Below are 17,498 nucleotides of genomic sequence, written 5' to 3'. Positions count from 1 at the left end.
CTCTCTCTTTACACACACACAAGATGTTTGTAAATGTTCTGCCTTTTGAAAACAGACTGAATATATATGTCTTAAGAATATATGTGAATGCAGTACGTTAGCATGTGGTATTTAATTGTGCTTGTAATGTCATTTAATTGCACTCATATGCAAAAGTTTTCTATCAGTTATTTGGTGTTAAAATTGTTGATTAAATTACTTTACATACCGAACACATTCATACACAATTCCTTATTGCCATGAAAAAAATATAAGTGTATGGTAATATTACTAGAGAAATCATAGGAAAATGTCTTTTAAGACATTTTCAATTTTCTTTATATTCAAGCCAGTCACAACATTTCTTTTCAAGGTTTCAAGAGGAGGTTTGCACATGGTTCTCTGACAGCAGTCATGCAAGGAATTTGGCTGTGACTTGTCCCATTCCAAAATCTTCAGTTAAAATAGCTTGACATGTGTCATATGTAACATGCCATGTGTGCCATATGTATGGCTAGTAAAATTCCTGTATATCATTGACAATACCCAATGACCTGCTCTGGCAGCCAGTCTGCATTGCTCGGAAAACTTCATATCTGACTGCATAATCACTCCAAGGTCTTTTTCATTTTCTACCACCCTAAGTGTAGTGCCACACAGTTGGTACATTCCTCTGGTACATTCTACCCATATGCAGTACTTTGAATTTGTCAATGTTAAACTTTAGTTGCCACTTCTCAGCCCATCTGCCCAAATTTTCTAGATCCTGTTGCAGTAGCACACTGCCATTGCTGTCATTAATAACCCAGCTAACCTTTGTATCATCTGCAAACTTTGACAATAAGCCTGATATACCTTCATCAATATCATTGATAAATATATAAAAAAACAGTGGTCCCAATGCCGAATCCTGTGGGACTCCACTCAGCCACCACCCCTACGTGTCCAAAGTGCAAGGAAAATCATCCTGCCTTTTCCAAAGCTTGCAAATTATGGATTACAGGGAAAAAAATTCAAAAATATAAAATAGAAAATAAAGTTACATTTCCTGAGGCACGTAGGTAAGATATATTGAGCATGCTTAGTAGTCGATCCTACACTGTTTGCACTAGAAACTATGTATCTACTGGAGCACAAACAGGTGTATCAGTTCCGCCTAATACCACTATGACTAATTGGCTTAAATCTACTCTTTCAAATTCAAAAAAAGGAAATTCTTAATTCTATAAATAAAGCAATCAGCATCCCTAGTGATACTTCATTGGTCCCATATGACACAGAGCAAATGAAATCTGACACAGGTTCAAAACAAATGGAAATTCTCACCAACAGTATGGAAGTAGATGAGCATTTAGATAATGGGGAGCCCATTTTGGAACTCCATGCAAATGACACCATTGATTCTGTATGCCCCTATTTCCCAAAAAAAGATAAAATAAAGCAAGACAGACTGAAATGCTCCACTTCTAGAAAACAGTCAGACCAATCCACCACAACTAAACTTAAATAATGTCTAATATCATGCAGTGGAACTGCAGAGGACTAAGAAGAAATTTAGACGACCTAAGAGATTTATAATTCAGTACAATCCAACAGGAGTATGTCTATAGGAAACTTTCTTAACATCTCAAGCTTCACCAAAATTTACAAACTATACAATGTATAGAAAAGACAGGATCTCAGAGTCTCCTGCTTGCAGAGGAGTAGCTGTGCCCGTAAAATCAAACATACCATCCAGACAAATTCAGTTACAAACTAGTCCAGAAGCTGTGGCAGCACATATTTCAATCGGTATATCAATAACCCTAACTTCTACATTTACACCGATGAGCCAAAACATTATGACCACCTACCTAATATGATATTGGTCCTCCACGTGCAGCCAAAACAGCTCGTACCCGGCAAGGCACAGATGCTAAAAGATTTCTAAATGTGTCTTGTTGTATCTGGTACCAACACGTAACCAGCAGATCCTTTAACTCCTGTAAGGTCCGTGGTTGAGACGCAGCAGATTGGAGTTGCTGTTCCAACACAAACCATAGATGCTCGATGGGATTGACGTCTCGGGGAATTTGGAGGCCAGGGCAATACCTGGAAGTCTTCCTCATGTTCCACAAACCAGTCTCAATCAATCCGGGTGGTGTGGCCTGGCGCATTATCCTGCTGAAAGACGGCACCAGCAGAGGGGAAGACTGTTGCCTGAAAGGGTGTACCAGGTCAGCAATGATCTTTAGGTAGGTGGTAGATGTCAGAGTGCCCGGCACATGGATAACTGGACCCAGGGTATCCCAGCAGGACACCGCTGCAACCGTCTTGGTTTCATCCCACGGTGCATCCAGGCACCATCACTTCCCCAGGTAAATTATGCACACATACCTGGTCGTCCACATGGTGCAACAGGAAATGTGATTCGTTGGACCAGACAACCTTCATCCAATCACTCAAGGTCCAGTTTCGATGCTTGTGTGCCCATTGTAGGCGGTGTCGTCGGTGAACCGTGGTTAGCATGGGCACTTGGAGCAGCCTGCGGCTACACAGCCCCATTTTCAGCAGGGTTCGATTTACTGTGTGTCTGTTGTGACACATTACTCCCGTCATCAGTATTCCAATTACCAGCGAGCTACGCCACAGTCGCCCTTCTGTTGCCACATACCATCCGAGAGAGCCTTCGCTCACCTCGAGCATACAACACCTTGCTGGCGGTTCGTGGGTTCCCCCTCTTCGGGCCACTTTTGGTAGGTACTAACCACGGCTGACCGTGAGCATCCCACCAGCCTTGCTATTTTGGATATGCTCTGACCCAGTCGTCTGGCCATTACAATTTGGCCTTTGTCAAACTTAGGCACCTCTGTAGTCAGGTGGGAAGGAGCACCAGTGCATAGCACACGCTCCTTAATTAGACCGGGGTTCGAGTCCGTCACCACCAAATACGGAGGATGCGGAAAGGTCAGGGAATGACCACCGTATATCCCGGAGCAATATGGCCTTAGTTGCTAATCTCCTAAAAACCAAATAACAAACAAACAAACTTTGTCAAACTTGCTTAAGTCTGCTGCCTTTCCCATCTAAAGAACAATTGTAACACTGATTAATGCAGCTCAGTATCAGTTGTTTTTTATACTATGTCCCAACCCACACACAAGCACCATAGGTCACCTGCAGTTGCTTCGATTTGCATAATGACTCACTGGTCATAATATTTTTACTCATCAGTGTATATTTCCCCTTCTCAACCATTTTCAAATACAGAACTTGATAAACTGGTTATGCAACTACCATCTCCAATATGCCTTTTCGGTGACATCGATGGCCACCATCCATTATGGTGGGTTGCCTGCAATTGACACGAGACAAATTAATCCAAACATTCATGAATAATAACAACCTAACTGTACTAAACTCTGGATCTCTCACTTATATTCACCTAACTACAGGATCTACTTCTGCAATAGACTTGTCAATCTGCTCACCGTCATTTCTTCCAAGCATGACATGATCAGTGATAAACGATCCTCTATAAACAGTGATCATTTTCCAATCCTTTGCTCATTACAAACACAGGTCACTGCAACTCTCGAGTACCGTTCCACCTGATAGTTCAAGAAGGCAAACTAGGAGAGCTACTCCACCCAGGTCTAGTTATACAGCAGTTATGTTCAGCAACATCCAATTGAAGATGTAGCTACCTACGTTATCAATCAGATACTAACTGCAGCTAAAAACTCAATTCCGAAGTCATGACCTCAGAAATGCTTTCACCGTAACAACTGGTGAAATACAGATTGCTCTGATACCGAGCGTGAGAAAATCCATGCTTGGAACAAATTCTATAAATTTCCTACAACCAGTAATCTAATCGAATACAAAAGACTTAAAGCCAAAGCAAGCAAGGCAGATTAGACAAAAAGCCAAACATGACTCCTGGATCTCATTTGCCTCAACTATCACCAAAGACACTGACCCACGACTCATTTTGAGAAGAATAAAAATGCTAAATGGAAAATTCACTCAACCACACTCTCCAATGCGCTGTCAGAATGGGAAAGATCTATCTGCACCTAAGGAAATTGCCAATGCGCTAGCAGAATCATTTCTCTACAATATCTGCTTCCTACTCCATCTCCTTTCAGAAAATCAAGGTAGATGCAGAACACCGCAAAATTAACTTCTCCACACAGCTCTCACTTCCATACAATTAACTGTTTAATTTAACAGAACTCAAGGAATCTTCAAATAGTTCTGCCGGCCCAGATGATTTACATTACATCATGCTAAAACAATTACTTGAAGAGGACTTACATATCCTAACGATCTTCTATAACCGGATCTTCTCAGAAAATGCTTATCCACTTTCCTGGCATCATTCTTTCATACTTGCTATACCAAAACCAGGCAAAGACCCTTCTTTGGTTAAAAATTATAGGCCAATATCTCTCACAAGCTGTATGGGGGAAATTTTTGAAAGAATCGTACATACAAGGCTTACCTGGATCTTAGAGGCAGAGAATCTTTTAACAGATCATCAAAGTGGCTTTCGTAACAACAGATTCACACAGAGACCGGCGGAATTACTTAACATATACAGGTCACTGTTGAAAAAAAACCGTGAATTAGGGTTGAATTTGAAAGTGTCTGCAATTCTGCCCAGACACGATAGGAGGGAGTATATGACGAGAGCCTTGTCGATCAATTCGGCCCTGGAAAGATTGTGCAAGGCTCAAGGGGTAGAATTTTTTTCAGCCTGGTCTGTACTTGTTAACAGGAGAGACTACTTCTACAGGGATGGGATACACTTAAATAGAAAGGGTACAAGAATGTTTGCTAATGCTATCGAGGCAGTGTTACGTGGGTCGGAAAACTGCTAGATTGGGGGGATACAAGGACTAATAGATTAACAGTAGCCACAGGCAGAGGTGAAAGTGATTCTTGCACTGCTTCTATTGGAATGCGCAGCAGCTTGGAAAATAAGATGCAGGATATTTCAGAGACTGCTGGGAGTCATTGCGGTACAAGTAAACACATGGGTTGTGTTAGTGTAGCTAAGAAAAAGAACAGGTGCGTGTACACCAATGCTAGGAGTTTGGTAAATCAATTTGATGAATTTGAGGTATTGCCAAAGCATCAAAGGCGGATATTGTTGGGATATTAGAGACTTGGTGTCACACAGATATAAGTAATGCAGAACTGAAATTTAGGGAGTACAACGTCTACAGAAAGGACAGACAGCAACTACAAATTGTAGCAACTTACCCTCAATAACATTCTGCTCCAATTTGTACAATGGTCTTCCATGCACAACAGTGTCAAAAGCTTTCCTGAAATCCAAATATATGATATCAAAATTATTTTTTGCATCCAGTTCCTTTCTAACCACATCATAATATCCTATCAAATTTGTCAGACAAGACTTTCCCTTAACAAACCCATGCTGGGTCTGAATTATTGCTGCAGTCTTGTCTAGATGATCCTGGAATGCATCTTTAACGAGTGATTCCATTATTTTACCCAGAACAGAAGTTAAACTAACTGGTCTGTAATTACTCGTGTCACCCTTCGATCCCCCTTTGTGAATTGGGGATACATTTGCACATCTCCAGTCCGTGGGGACCTCCCCTGAGTCCGAGGATTCTCTCATAATTATGGCTAAGGGTTTGCTTAGTTGCTTTGCCACCTCCTTTAATATAACTGGATAGATCCCATCCACCCCAGGTGCTTTTCTTATGTTTAACTTCAACAATTTCTCCTCCACTTTTCTCTCAGTTATTACAAAATCGTTAAGCACCCTGCTACAATTTGATAACCTTCTGCCATTTTCAAACCTTAATAACTCCTGATGTGTGAATGCAGATGCAAAATACTCATTCAGTTTGTTTGCTATCTGAGCAGGATCAGCAGCCGAACCATCGATATCGTGGACCAATCAGATTCATCCCCTTCCTTTTAGTGTTTATATCAGTTAAGAAATCCTTGCTGTTTTTCTTAGTATTTTTTGCCAGAGATTTCTCGTAATCGCCTTCTCCTGCCTAACCTCCTTTGTGACCTGATTACAGAATAGCTTAAATCTGCCATAGGCTTGTGAGTCACTTGATAATTTATATGCATCCCATGCATTTTTCTTCTCTGTCACGAGTCTCATTAGTTCATTTGATTACCATTTAGGCCTAAACCTTGAACAATATTTCTTAATAGGTATGGAACTTTTAGTAGCATCCACAATTAATTCCTTGAATGCTTCCCACGTAGAATTTACTGTTGGTAACATCGTCAGTTGATTCCACTGTACAGAATTTAAAAACTGTCTGAGACCACTGTACTCACCTTTACGGAAGCAAAAACCCTTTCCTTTACCCCTGATGGTAATTATATCTTTAAGTAAATCCCACATCAGTACACTGATTGTGCCACTAGTGGCCACATATAAAATCAAAATGTACCAAAGCTATTTACAAGGATGTGTGAGTAGTGATGTGGTTTGTAAAATGTGTTTAGACCAGGCCTCAACATTACTTAAGAACTTACCAAGTTTTGTAGTATAATTTCAGTATCACTGAAAATTATAATTCCTGGTGATAAAATCAGTATCACCAGGAAAGCTCTTTCGTGCTAATTTAACATTCTTAATATTGCAATGTATATATGGAAGCACCAGTAATACAATTTTGGGCAATTTTTAACATTTTACATACATATTAAAGACTGGTAGGCCTTGCACTAAGTTAACTTGCCTTTTGGCTAATGCAATAATTATATTCAGTTTATATGCTTATATAAATATAACACATACTAAACAGTATTGGACTGAAGTACCATATGAACTAGTACACTATGGCTAAAGTAGATGACTTAGCTTTGCCTAAGTCATCTACTTTAGCCATAGTAGATGTAATAGAAACCTAATTCATGCTTATATATATTGTATACACAATAAATAATCAATAAAGTGTGCATGAATGTATGATACATATTGGTATACAATCCCATTAATGCTACAAGATAAGGATTCAAGCCAAAGGAAAAAAAAACATGAAATAGCATCACAATCACCATGCATATGTAACATTCATAATGGTGATAGGTGCAATATGGCCTAAGTAGCCCTTGCACCAAAAAACAACAACAATTTGGAATCTATTGCTGGATCACCAAAAATGGTGAAAAGACTGCAATCTGGTGACCTCCTGATTTGAAATAGCCATCTCAAAACATTCTGAGTGGCTGTTAAAGACAACAACATTTGCTGGGTTGACAGTAACAATTACTCCCCACAAAACCTTAAATTCATCAAAAGGTGTCATCAGTGAGCGGGACCTAATTACAGTGTCCAAAGAAGAACTACTCCAGGAACTCAGCAGTCAAAAAGTAATAAATGTGAAAAGAATTATGACCAAAAAAGATGGAAATCGCAGTCGAAGTAGATTCATCATACTGACATTCAGCACTCCAGATTTACCATCCTCAATTAAAGCCGGCTATCTAAAAAGTCGAATTTGAACTCACATTTTGAATCCCATTCAGTGCTTTAAATGTCAGAAATATGGTCGTTCACAGCAGGCATGTAGAGTTGAAGCCATAGGTCCCATCTGCAGCTCTAAAGATCACACTCAAGCAGATTGCTCAGTAGAAACCCCTGTTTGTCCAGACTGCAAAGGAAGCCATCCAGCCTTTTCCAAAACTTGTGAGCTATGGAAAGAAGATTACAAAATAAAAAATAAAGTGGCGTTTCCTGAGGCATGTAGAAAAATTATATTGACCATGCCTAGTAGTAGTTCTTATGCAGCTCGCACTCGAAACTTTGTTTCTACTGCAGCTCAAACAGATGTATCAGTTCCGCCTACACCTCTCTAGTGAATTGGTTTAAATCTACACTTTAAACCTCTAAAAAAGATAATCCTCCAAAAAAACTAGCGAAGCCACAGATACTCCAATCAGCATCCCTACTCATACCCCATTGCTCCCAGTTGAAAAAGAACAGTTAAAATCTGACTCAGGCTCTAAAAAATTGGAATCTCCCACCAACAGTATGGATGTAGATGAGCTGCTAGATAATGAGGAGCTCATTCTAGAACTCCATGCAGATGATACCATATATACTGGACGCCTCACATTCCCAAAAAAAGACTAGAAAAAATGTCCCGTGTACAAAAAACAATCAGATGAATCATCTGACTTTTTTGTAAACCTAAATAATGCATAACATCATATAGTGGAATTGCAGAGGACTAAGCAGTCATTCTGATGACTTAAGAAATTTAATAGCTCTATTCAATCCCATAGGTGTATGTTTACAGGAAACATTCTTGTCATCTCAAGTTTTGCCAAAATTTTCAAAATATACCATGTACAGACGAGATAGGAATTCAGAATCACCTACACGTGGAGGAGTAGCTATTCTTGTTAACGGTAACCTATATCCATGCCTGTCCAATTGAGAACTACCCTAGAAGCTGTGGCAGCTCAGATTGCAGTCGGTACATCATTTACCATTGTTTCCATTTATATTCCGTCATCTGCACCAGTTCTGCTTTCAGAACTTGACACCTCATTGCACAACTCCAATTTGTCTTTTTGGTGACTTTAATGGACACCATCCATTGTGGGGGGATCTGCTACAATGGATAGAAGAAGCAAATTGATGGAGGCATTCATGAATAATACATGATCTTAATTTATTAAATTCTGGATCTCCTACCTACATCCACCTACCAACTGGATCTGCTTCTGCAATAGACTTGTCAATTTGTTCACCCTTATATATGAGTGACACCATGTCTCTCATATCCCCATAATGTGTGCATTTGATTTCATAATCACTTTAAATTCATCAAATTTATTTACTATGCTCCTAGCATTAGTGTACATACAAGTATACCTGCAACTATTTTTACTCTTAAGGAAGCTAACACAGCCCTTGTATTTGCTTGTTCTACAAGGACCCCCCCCAGCAGGTTTTGATGCCCCAAATACCATGATTTCCAAGCTGCTGCATATTCTGATAGAAGCAGTACAAGAATCACTTTCACCTCTGCTTGCAGTTACTCTTAATCTAATAGTATGTGTATCACTCCAGGCTAGCAGTTTTCTGACCTAACAATGCCTCGACAGCATCAGCAAATACTCTTTCTCCCTTTTTATTTGTATATCCCATTCCCTGTATATACAGTTTCTCCTGTTAATTCCATCAACACTGATGGAATCCATATTGTTGATCAGGTGGAAAATTTCAAGATAGTTTAAGAGTTGGCAGTTAATGTATTTCTCCCTTACTTTAGAAAGAATAGAAGTAAGTGCAATGGGATGTTAATTGGATGGGAAGGATTTGTCACTCCTTTTTAGGAACAGCTGGATATGAGAAAATTTCCAAACAGAATGAAAACATCAGTGGAATAAGAAAGTGTAAAAAAAAGTGACATAGAACAGAGTAAGCTCAGAAGTATAGGTTTAAGAACAAGTGCAGAAATACCTTCATGACCTGGAGCTTCCTTGACATCAGGATGGTTCAAAATTCTTCTGGCATCCTTTTGATCAAAGACCACAGGAGGCATTGATTGGAGTGTACTGGGAATGTTAGGAGGTGGTTTACCAAGATCATCGATACAAGAGTTAGAAGAAAAGTAGGATGCTAGTAAGTTGTCTTTATCCTTAGCTAAGGTGGCAATAGAACCATTAGGTGTTAATTAAGGCGGGAATACAGATGGGCAAAAGTTGCATGCAATAGCTTTAGCAGTAGACCAGTGTGTTTTAACACAGTTTGAACAAGAGAGAAGTTTTCTGCTCTTATTCTGTTCAAAATCTAGTTTGGACTGATTAATAACTGCTTTACAATTGTTGCAAGCTTTTATATAGGCAGAAAATGAACCTGGAGATTTGGATGCAAGCCTGTTGCAATATGCCACATTATCTTGAACAGCCTTAGCACATTTATTGAGAAACCAAGGCTTAAATAAAGCATGAAATTTAAAATCAAACATAAACCAAAATTACAATAATATGGGTGGAATAACATGGATTTTAGTTAATTTTAGATCATGCAGTGTCCACGGTGAACAATCCTTATAAGAGATCCCTGCCTATTGATTTAGTGTGCAACAAGTGGTACACAACAAAAAGTTTCCAGAATTCATTGTTCCTTCTCCCCAGTGATGGGAGCCAGACACATCCTTGTTGAGAAGCATGGAATTAGATCTTGTATCAGGAGAATTGCCTTTAATGAGTGGCTGCCAACCCACAGTTATGGATGATGAAACTTATGGACAAACATCAGAACAAGACTGCACGGGTGGAACTCTAACTTTCAAATGGGTTTGATGGTAGGACTGCTCAGGAGCACGTTTTTTCTTTACCTTTTGTTAACAACAAATTTTTGAAGGTTACCATTTAACAGCTGTATGAATTCCAGCATTTGTTTGGGCAAAAACCTATATGATAGACTCAGCCTATTGAGGTTAGGCAGGATTAGATCTAAGACTAGACAGAGATTCTCCAACTACTGTGGTCCCAAGTGCTGGGTTTGGAAGTAATGTCTATCATCATCTTTACAGAGAAAAACATTCTCCTCTCATGAATTTGATGCTGGATTTATTTATTATTATTTTTTTTTTTAATAATTTTTGTTCCATTATGAAGATTGCTGAAATCATGTTGTTAAGTAGGAAGGGAAGAGATTATGCTTAGTATGAACTAAAGACTTTTTTCTGTTTTTTATAAAGTGAGCTAAAATCATCAGAAATAAGTTATAAAATTATTGTGCAAGTCAATTTATTTCATAAATAAATGAATATATATTTTTTCTTTTCCTCCATCTAGGATGTTAAACAAGAGATAGAAGATAAAAAAAAAACATTTGCCAATATCATTACCACAGGAAATGAACTTAAATTAATGGGGGAAGATCAAGATATGAGTGTACAAGAAAGCATTAATACAGTTGAAGATACTTGGCACAATGTTAATATTCATTGGGAACAAAGGTGATTACTCATTATTAATTTTTAAAATAGCTGTGATTAAAAATTTTCAAGTGGTACTATATATCAAATATTCTGATTTAAATTATATTTGCTTAATTAATGTTCATATTTTAATTCATTTGTTTAAATTAATAATTAGATACAACTTAATTATCTGTTGACATGATCATTAAAGGGCATTTTTTTTAACACAGATGGGAATTATTTGAAAGAAGAATGCCTCACTGCATTCTTAGCTGAATATAAGATTTAAGAATTTAGTATTAGTATTAGTCATATGGTGCAAGGAAGTCCCAGACATTTGCTACATCACACAGTGGTCTAGTTATGCTTTTTTAGCTTGAAATAATTACAAACATTTTGTTAACATTATTGTTTATTCAAATAATCAATTAATAAAGTAAAATAGCTGGTATATTACATCATAATATGAATTTGACAAAAGAACTGCAGTGTGAAAAAACAGTCAGTATGAAGTGCAATGTTACAAAATATAAAATTTGCAATATGATAATACTCATACACATACTGAAAGTTACTTTTAACATTTAGTTTCACAACCTGGTCGGCCCCAGGTGCCAAGCATTCCATGGCCAAGCAATTATAGTGTGTTCAATCCTTTCAAAGAACTTTTGCTATATAGAGATTATTTTTTGTTCTGATTACCATTTTCCTCATTTTCTACTAGAGTAGCTCTTTGACATTACAGGAAGTACATCCTGATTGATTGTCCATCCTATTCAGCCGTTCGAACCATATCCTTCTAATCATTAGCAAACTTTCAAGCTCCTCTAACCCTCTCTCATGTACTTGGTGACAAAGCAAACCTAAGTGAGCTCTTTATATATATTAAACATCTAGGAATAATAAATACACTCTGATATATCCATCCTAAATCATTAAAATGAACGTAATGACGCTGACAGACACATATTGTCCACAGTTGCCCTTGTGTCGTGAAACTTTCATATCAACAACAACAACAACAGGAAGTAGGCAAAGGCCCAGAAAGGAAAGACACCTTTCTGTTTCCATTTCATATCTCTCACTAACACAACTAACAGCCGCTTGGTCACGTCATGGCACTGCTCCTGCCTCCCTGTGGTGGGGCCAGTAACCTGGGTGGAAAAGCCAATCCCCCAGGGCAAAAAGGAGCTGACGTGGATAAAGAAAATTATCCAGCATTAGAGCCACCAAGCTGAAATACCACAGATTGGTATAACTTGGATCAAGGAAATGCGCAAAGTAAGCGGTTAAAAAAAGATAATAACCAACCAGAGTTTTCCTCATTATCGATTCTTCAAATCGTCAGCCAGTGAGTAAACTGTTTCCATTTATCATACAGAGATTTCTAGAAAATGCTGCTGGATCACCTAAAACGGTCAAAATATTTCAATCAGGTGATTTACTCGTTGAGACAACAGTCCAAACATTCAGAACTGTTGTTAAAACTCTCAACATTTGGAGGAATTCCTGTTAAAATCTCTCTCCACGCCACCCTAAATAGTTCCAAAGGTTATCTCTGAGTGGGATCTGTTGAATGTAACAGAAGAGGAGCTTGTGCAGGAACTGAAAGATCAAAAGGTCATACAGGCTAAGAGAATTTTGACTCGTAGGGATGACAATCTCATTCTAACCCATAGTGTAATACTCACTTTCAGTAATCCAAACTTACCAAATACTGTTAAAGCTGGTTATCTAAATTGCCATATTCGCCCCTATATACCAAATCAACTACGGTGTTATAAGTGTCAGAAGTTCGGACACTCACAGACAACATGCCGACAAAACACAATATGCACAAAATGTGGATCCCAGGATCACCCTCAAACCGACTGTACTGCAACATCTCCATTTTGTCCTAATTGTGAGTTATGGAAACTTGGGAAAAAAATACAAAAATTTAAAGTTGAACACAAAGTCACCTATCAGGAAGCGAGATGACAGATACTGCAAGCTACTCCTGCACGTACATATGCAAATGTTACAAAGAAATATTGTTCTGTTGCTACACAAACCAATGACTCAGTTCCACCTAACATATCGCTTGCTGAATGGGCTAAGACTCAGCTTTCAGTTCCTCAGCCATCTTTGAAGCAAAATAACAAAGATCAGACTTGTAATAACCCAATTTACATCCCCTCTAGTAATGGCATAAAGTTGCAAAGTGAGGCCAGGATGGCAAAAGCTGAATCATCTACTAAGAGCCACATTAATACTTCAGAAATGGATATAGATGACAAAACTCAAGAAGAACCTTTATTAGAAATTTATGCTGAAGAAGATATGGACACTGGACGGCCTATCTTTCCTAAAAAAGATAAAATTAAAATAGATCGCGATAAGCCTACTACCTCTAAAAAACAACCGGACCATCCTACCACTAAAACTAAATAATGCAGTGCATTTTACAATGGAATTGTCGAGGACTACGTACTAATACAGATGAGCTATATGACTTAATTCAACATTTCAGTCCAGCAGACATTTGTTTACAGGAAATATATTTAACTTTACAAGTGACCCCCTCAATAAAGAAATATACTTTGTACAGGTGTGACAGGAATGCAGCAACTGCAGCCCATGGAGGTGTAGCAGTTTTAGTATCTGTTACAAATCCATCTAGGCAAATCCCCTTAAAAACTAATTTAGAAGTTGTTGCTGTAAGATTAGAACTTGGAATAATTTTTTCACTTTATCTATTTATCTTCCACCGAACCAAACGTATGTACTCCAAGACTTTGATGAGCTCCTTGCCCAGATACCTCCTCCTATTTGTTTGATGGGTGACTCTAATGGAGACTATCCATTATGGGGAAGTCTGTGTATGGATAAAATATGGGTAACTAATAGAAACCTTACTGGACACACAATCTAACTCTGCTTAACACCGGTGCACATACTCATGTGCATTCTCCCACAGGAAATACTTCTGCCATAGATTTTTCTATCTGCTCCTCCCACACTGTACCCAAATATACATTGGGCAGTATTGGATAATCCACATAATAGCAATCACCTTCCTATTATTTGTGCCTCCGTAGCCAGGTGGGAAGGAGCAGCAGTGCGTAGCACACGCTTCTTGATTAGACCGGGGTTCGAGCCCGTCACCACCAAATACGGAGGATGTGGAAAGGTCAAGGAATGACCACCGCATATCCCGGAGCAATATGGCCTTAGTTGCTAATGCTCCTAAAATCCAAATAACAAACAATAACAAACCTATTATTTGTAGATTCCAAACTATCTCCACCTATCAAAAAACTTACAGAAGATGGAAATTCTCAAAGGCAAACTGGACAAAGTTTTCCGTAAGTATATCTTTAGATAAACATTTGATTCAGAATCTCTCAATAGATGAAGCCACTGACCATGTCACTACACAGATACTAGCAGCAGCTGATAAAACTATTCCTCAGTCGTCGACTCCATCCATGCAGGCATAAAAACAACTGGTGGAATGATGAATGTAATAGAGCAAAAAAAGAAAAGAATAAAGCTTGGAATATTTTCCGCAAGCATCCCACTACTATTAACTTTATTATTTACAATAAACTTAATGCTAAAGCGCGAAAGCCAAAAAAACTTCCTGGAGGCAGTTCGCTTCCACTATCACAAAAAACACCGATACTAGATTGATCTGGAGGAAAATCCAACATCTGAACGGCAAATATCCTTTGTCATCTTCTATATTGTATCTGTAAGGGACAGATACAATATAGGAGAAGATGACAAAGGATATTGTATCTGTAAGGGACAGCAACTGTCTTCCCCAAAAGACATAGCAAATGCTTTCGCTGAAGCTTTTGCCAAAATTTCAGCAGCAAATTCATATGATGCTCCATTCCAAAGAATTAAAGAGGCAACAGAAAGTCAGAAGTTAAATTTCAACACCGGTCGCTCTCTTCCATATAACCAGCCTTTTACAATATCCAAATCAAAGGAATCTCTTAACAGAGCACCCAATAGTGCAGCTGGCCCTAATGGTATTTTTTATATTATGTTAAAACACTTGAATGATGCTACTTTACAAACTCTTCTAATATTTTTTAATAGAATTTTTCAGGAACATGATTATCCTCGCTCTTGGAGACATTCACTTGTACTAGCCATCCTTAAACCAGGAAAAGACCTCTCTAATCCAGTTAATTATCGTCCAATTTCCTTAACTAGTTGTTTGGGGAAAACACTGGAGAAAATGGTTCTCAAATGGCTCACCTGGTTTCTTGAGTCACATAACATCTTACATAAAAATCAGTATGGCTTTCAACAAAATAGATCTGCATTAGATATGATGACTAAAGCAGAATCAAACATCAGAAATGCTTTTGTCTGAAATGACCACCTAGTTATGGTAAGTTGGGATATATAGAGAAGGCCTTTGATACAACATGGCATTTTGGTATTCTACGGGATCTTAATGCCTTTGGACTACGAGGCAGGCTTCCCTTGTTTGTTCAGAGCTTTCTCCAGGGCAGAACCTTTCAAGTTAGTCATCTACATGTTCTTTCTATAATCCATATCCAGGAGGAGGGGGTCCCTCAGGGATCTATTTTGAGTCCTACTCTATTTTTAATAAGAATAAACAATATCATCCATGATTCCAACAACAGTAGAATTATATCACTATGCAGATGACTTCATGATCTTGTGCCAAGGGAAAAATATGAATTCTATCGAGAGACAACTTCAGATCTCAATTAACCCTCCCATTGTGTTCGCATTTTGGTTACATTGTGTTTGGATCAATATGACCCGAGCATCTATGGGTGTCGTTTTATTGGTGTTATATTAATATGACAGTAATGTGTTTACTAAATAATAAAAGAAATAAGAATATATGTAGCATTTATTGACTAAAAGTTTCTTTATGAACGGCAGTAATGGATAAACAATTGTTACGTATATCTGAAAAACATAGTAGTTATATCATACATTTAGTTTTTTACAGTCTTGGCAGTAGTAATATACATGAGCTTTACATACATATTTTGAGCAATTACAACATAGTATATTGGTTTTGTTATCCTTTGAAGAGGGACAAAAATTACATCTTTTACGCTTATTTGTGCTCGGTTGTTCCCCTGCTTTGGCAGTGCTGATTGATGGTTGTGCCCTTCTAACCATTTTAGCATAAGGAATACTTCGAGGAAGGTGTTTTCTTTCTTGCATTAAGGGAACAATCAAGGAATTACCCCATTCTTCAAGAAATAGTCGACGTTTTGTAAGTTTGCCAGCATTCCAGGTTGGATTTACTTCGCACCACAAAACATAGATATTGTTAGTTAGTTATTTGGTTTTTAGGAGCATTAGCAACCTAAGGTCATATTGCTCCGGGATATGCGGTGGTCATTCCATGACCTTTCCGCATCCTCCGTATTTGGTGGTGACGGGCTCGAACTCCGGTCTAATCAAGAAGTGTGTGCTACGCACTGCTGCTCCTTCCCACCTGGCTATGGAGGCGCCCTATAGGTATTGTAAGCAGAAACATCCATTATATTATAAAAGATAGACATTGGCCATCTTTTAGTTTGTCATCTGCATGTGTATGTTATAACCAACTTGTCTAAAGTGTCTACAGCACCTTTGATTTTATTGTAATCTAAAATCATAAATGGCTTTTTATGATCTTTATCACACACACAGGAATCGTGGTGGAAGGTGCTCATGGATTACGTTTTTATTTTGTTTGAATATAAGAAACTACTGTTGTGTTATTGCTGAAGCAGAATTTTGAAGAAAGGGCTTCCTTCCTGTTGCAGACCAAGTCGGTTGGCAGTTCAGGCTTGTTTTTTCGAATAGTGCCAAGCATGGTAATATTTCTTTTCAATAGCATCTGCCCCAGTTTGTAAGATGTAAAAAAATTATCACACGTTACGTTTTGCCCTTTTAGACCATAAGTAAGGTCTAGCACAACTCTTTTACCTTGGCCTTTTTCTGGAAGTTCACCTTTTTTTCCCAGATATGCTTGCGTGTTATATGCATAAGCGTTTACAGAATCCCATAAAAGTCCAAATTTTGATTCCATATTTGGCCGGTTTGTTGGCTATATACTGCCTAAAAGGTACCAATTGCTCATCTACTATTATATTTTCATTACCATTATAGACCATAGGTAGAATTGCAACCCGTTCATCCCACAAGTCCCGTATAGCAACTAATTTATCAGTCTGGCATTTATTAATTTACCATTGTGATCGAGTTCCTTTATCGTCGAAGCAAATTATTCGCGAAATTACATGGAATAATTTGCCCTGAATATAGGTCGGCCTATGTTTCCATCCTATAGGCTGGAGGTTGCCTCCCCATGAAATTTATACACTCCATCTAAAAACAGTAGGCCAAAATATGCTTCTAATTCAACTACTGTTAGTTCTTGCAACTGGTCATCATAAATTTTTTTCCTTCTAAATTTGACATCTTCAAAATTAAGTTTACAATTTTTGGCATAAAAAATAAGCAGTAGGAGGATTTTATATCATATATTCTAGACGTAGCATACCTTGTTGGTCCAGGATTCAACGTAATAATATTTTCTGAAGAAAATCTTCC

At 38.1% G+C, this 17,498-nt stretch overlaps 1 protein-coding gene across 3 annotated transcripts in view; it reads left to right on the top strand.

The window, feature by feature from the left end:
• LOC150084856 (muscle-specific protein 300 kDa-like) overlaps positions 1–17,498 on the top strand; it is a 1,257,473-nt gene that overhangs the window by 1,028,839 nt on the left and 211,136 nt on the right. For all 3 annotated transcript variants that reach the window (XM_090376651.1, XM_090376652.1, XM_090376650.1), the window contains one exon: positions 10,783–10,946. In XM_090376651.1, the coding sequence (XP_090232777.1) occupies positions 10,783–10,946 (164 nt within the window). The remainder of the gene's footprint in view (positions 1–10,782; positions 10,947–17,498) is intronic.

This window comes from Mastigoproctus giganteus, chromosome 6 (genome assembly GCF_048544385.1).
Source record: "Mastigoproctus giganteus isolate SK-2022 chromosome 6, ASM4854438v1, whole genome shotgun sequence".
In the NCBI taxonomy this organism is placed as follows: domain Eukaryota; kingdom Metazoa; phylum Arthropoda; class Arachnida; order Uropygi; family Thelyphonidae; genus Mastigoproctus; species Mastigoproctus giganteus.
Note: the sequence above shows the minus strand (reverse complement) of the source record. Positions and strands in the feature narration are given on the sequence as shown.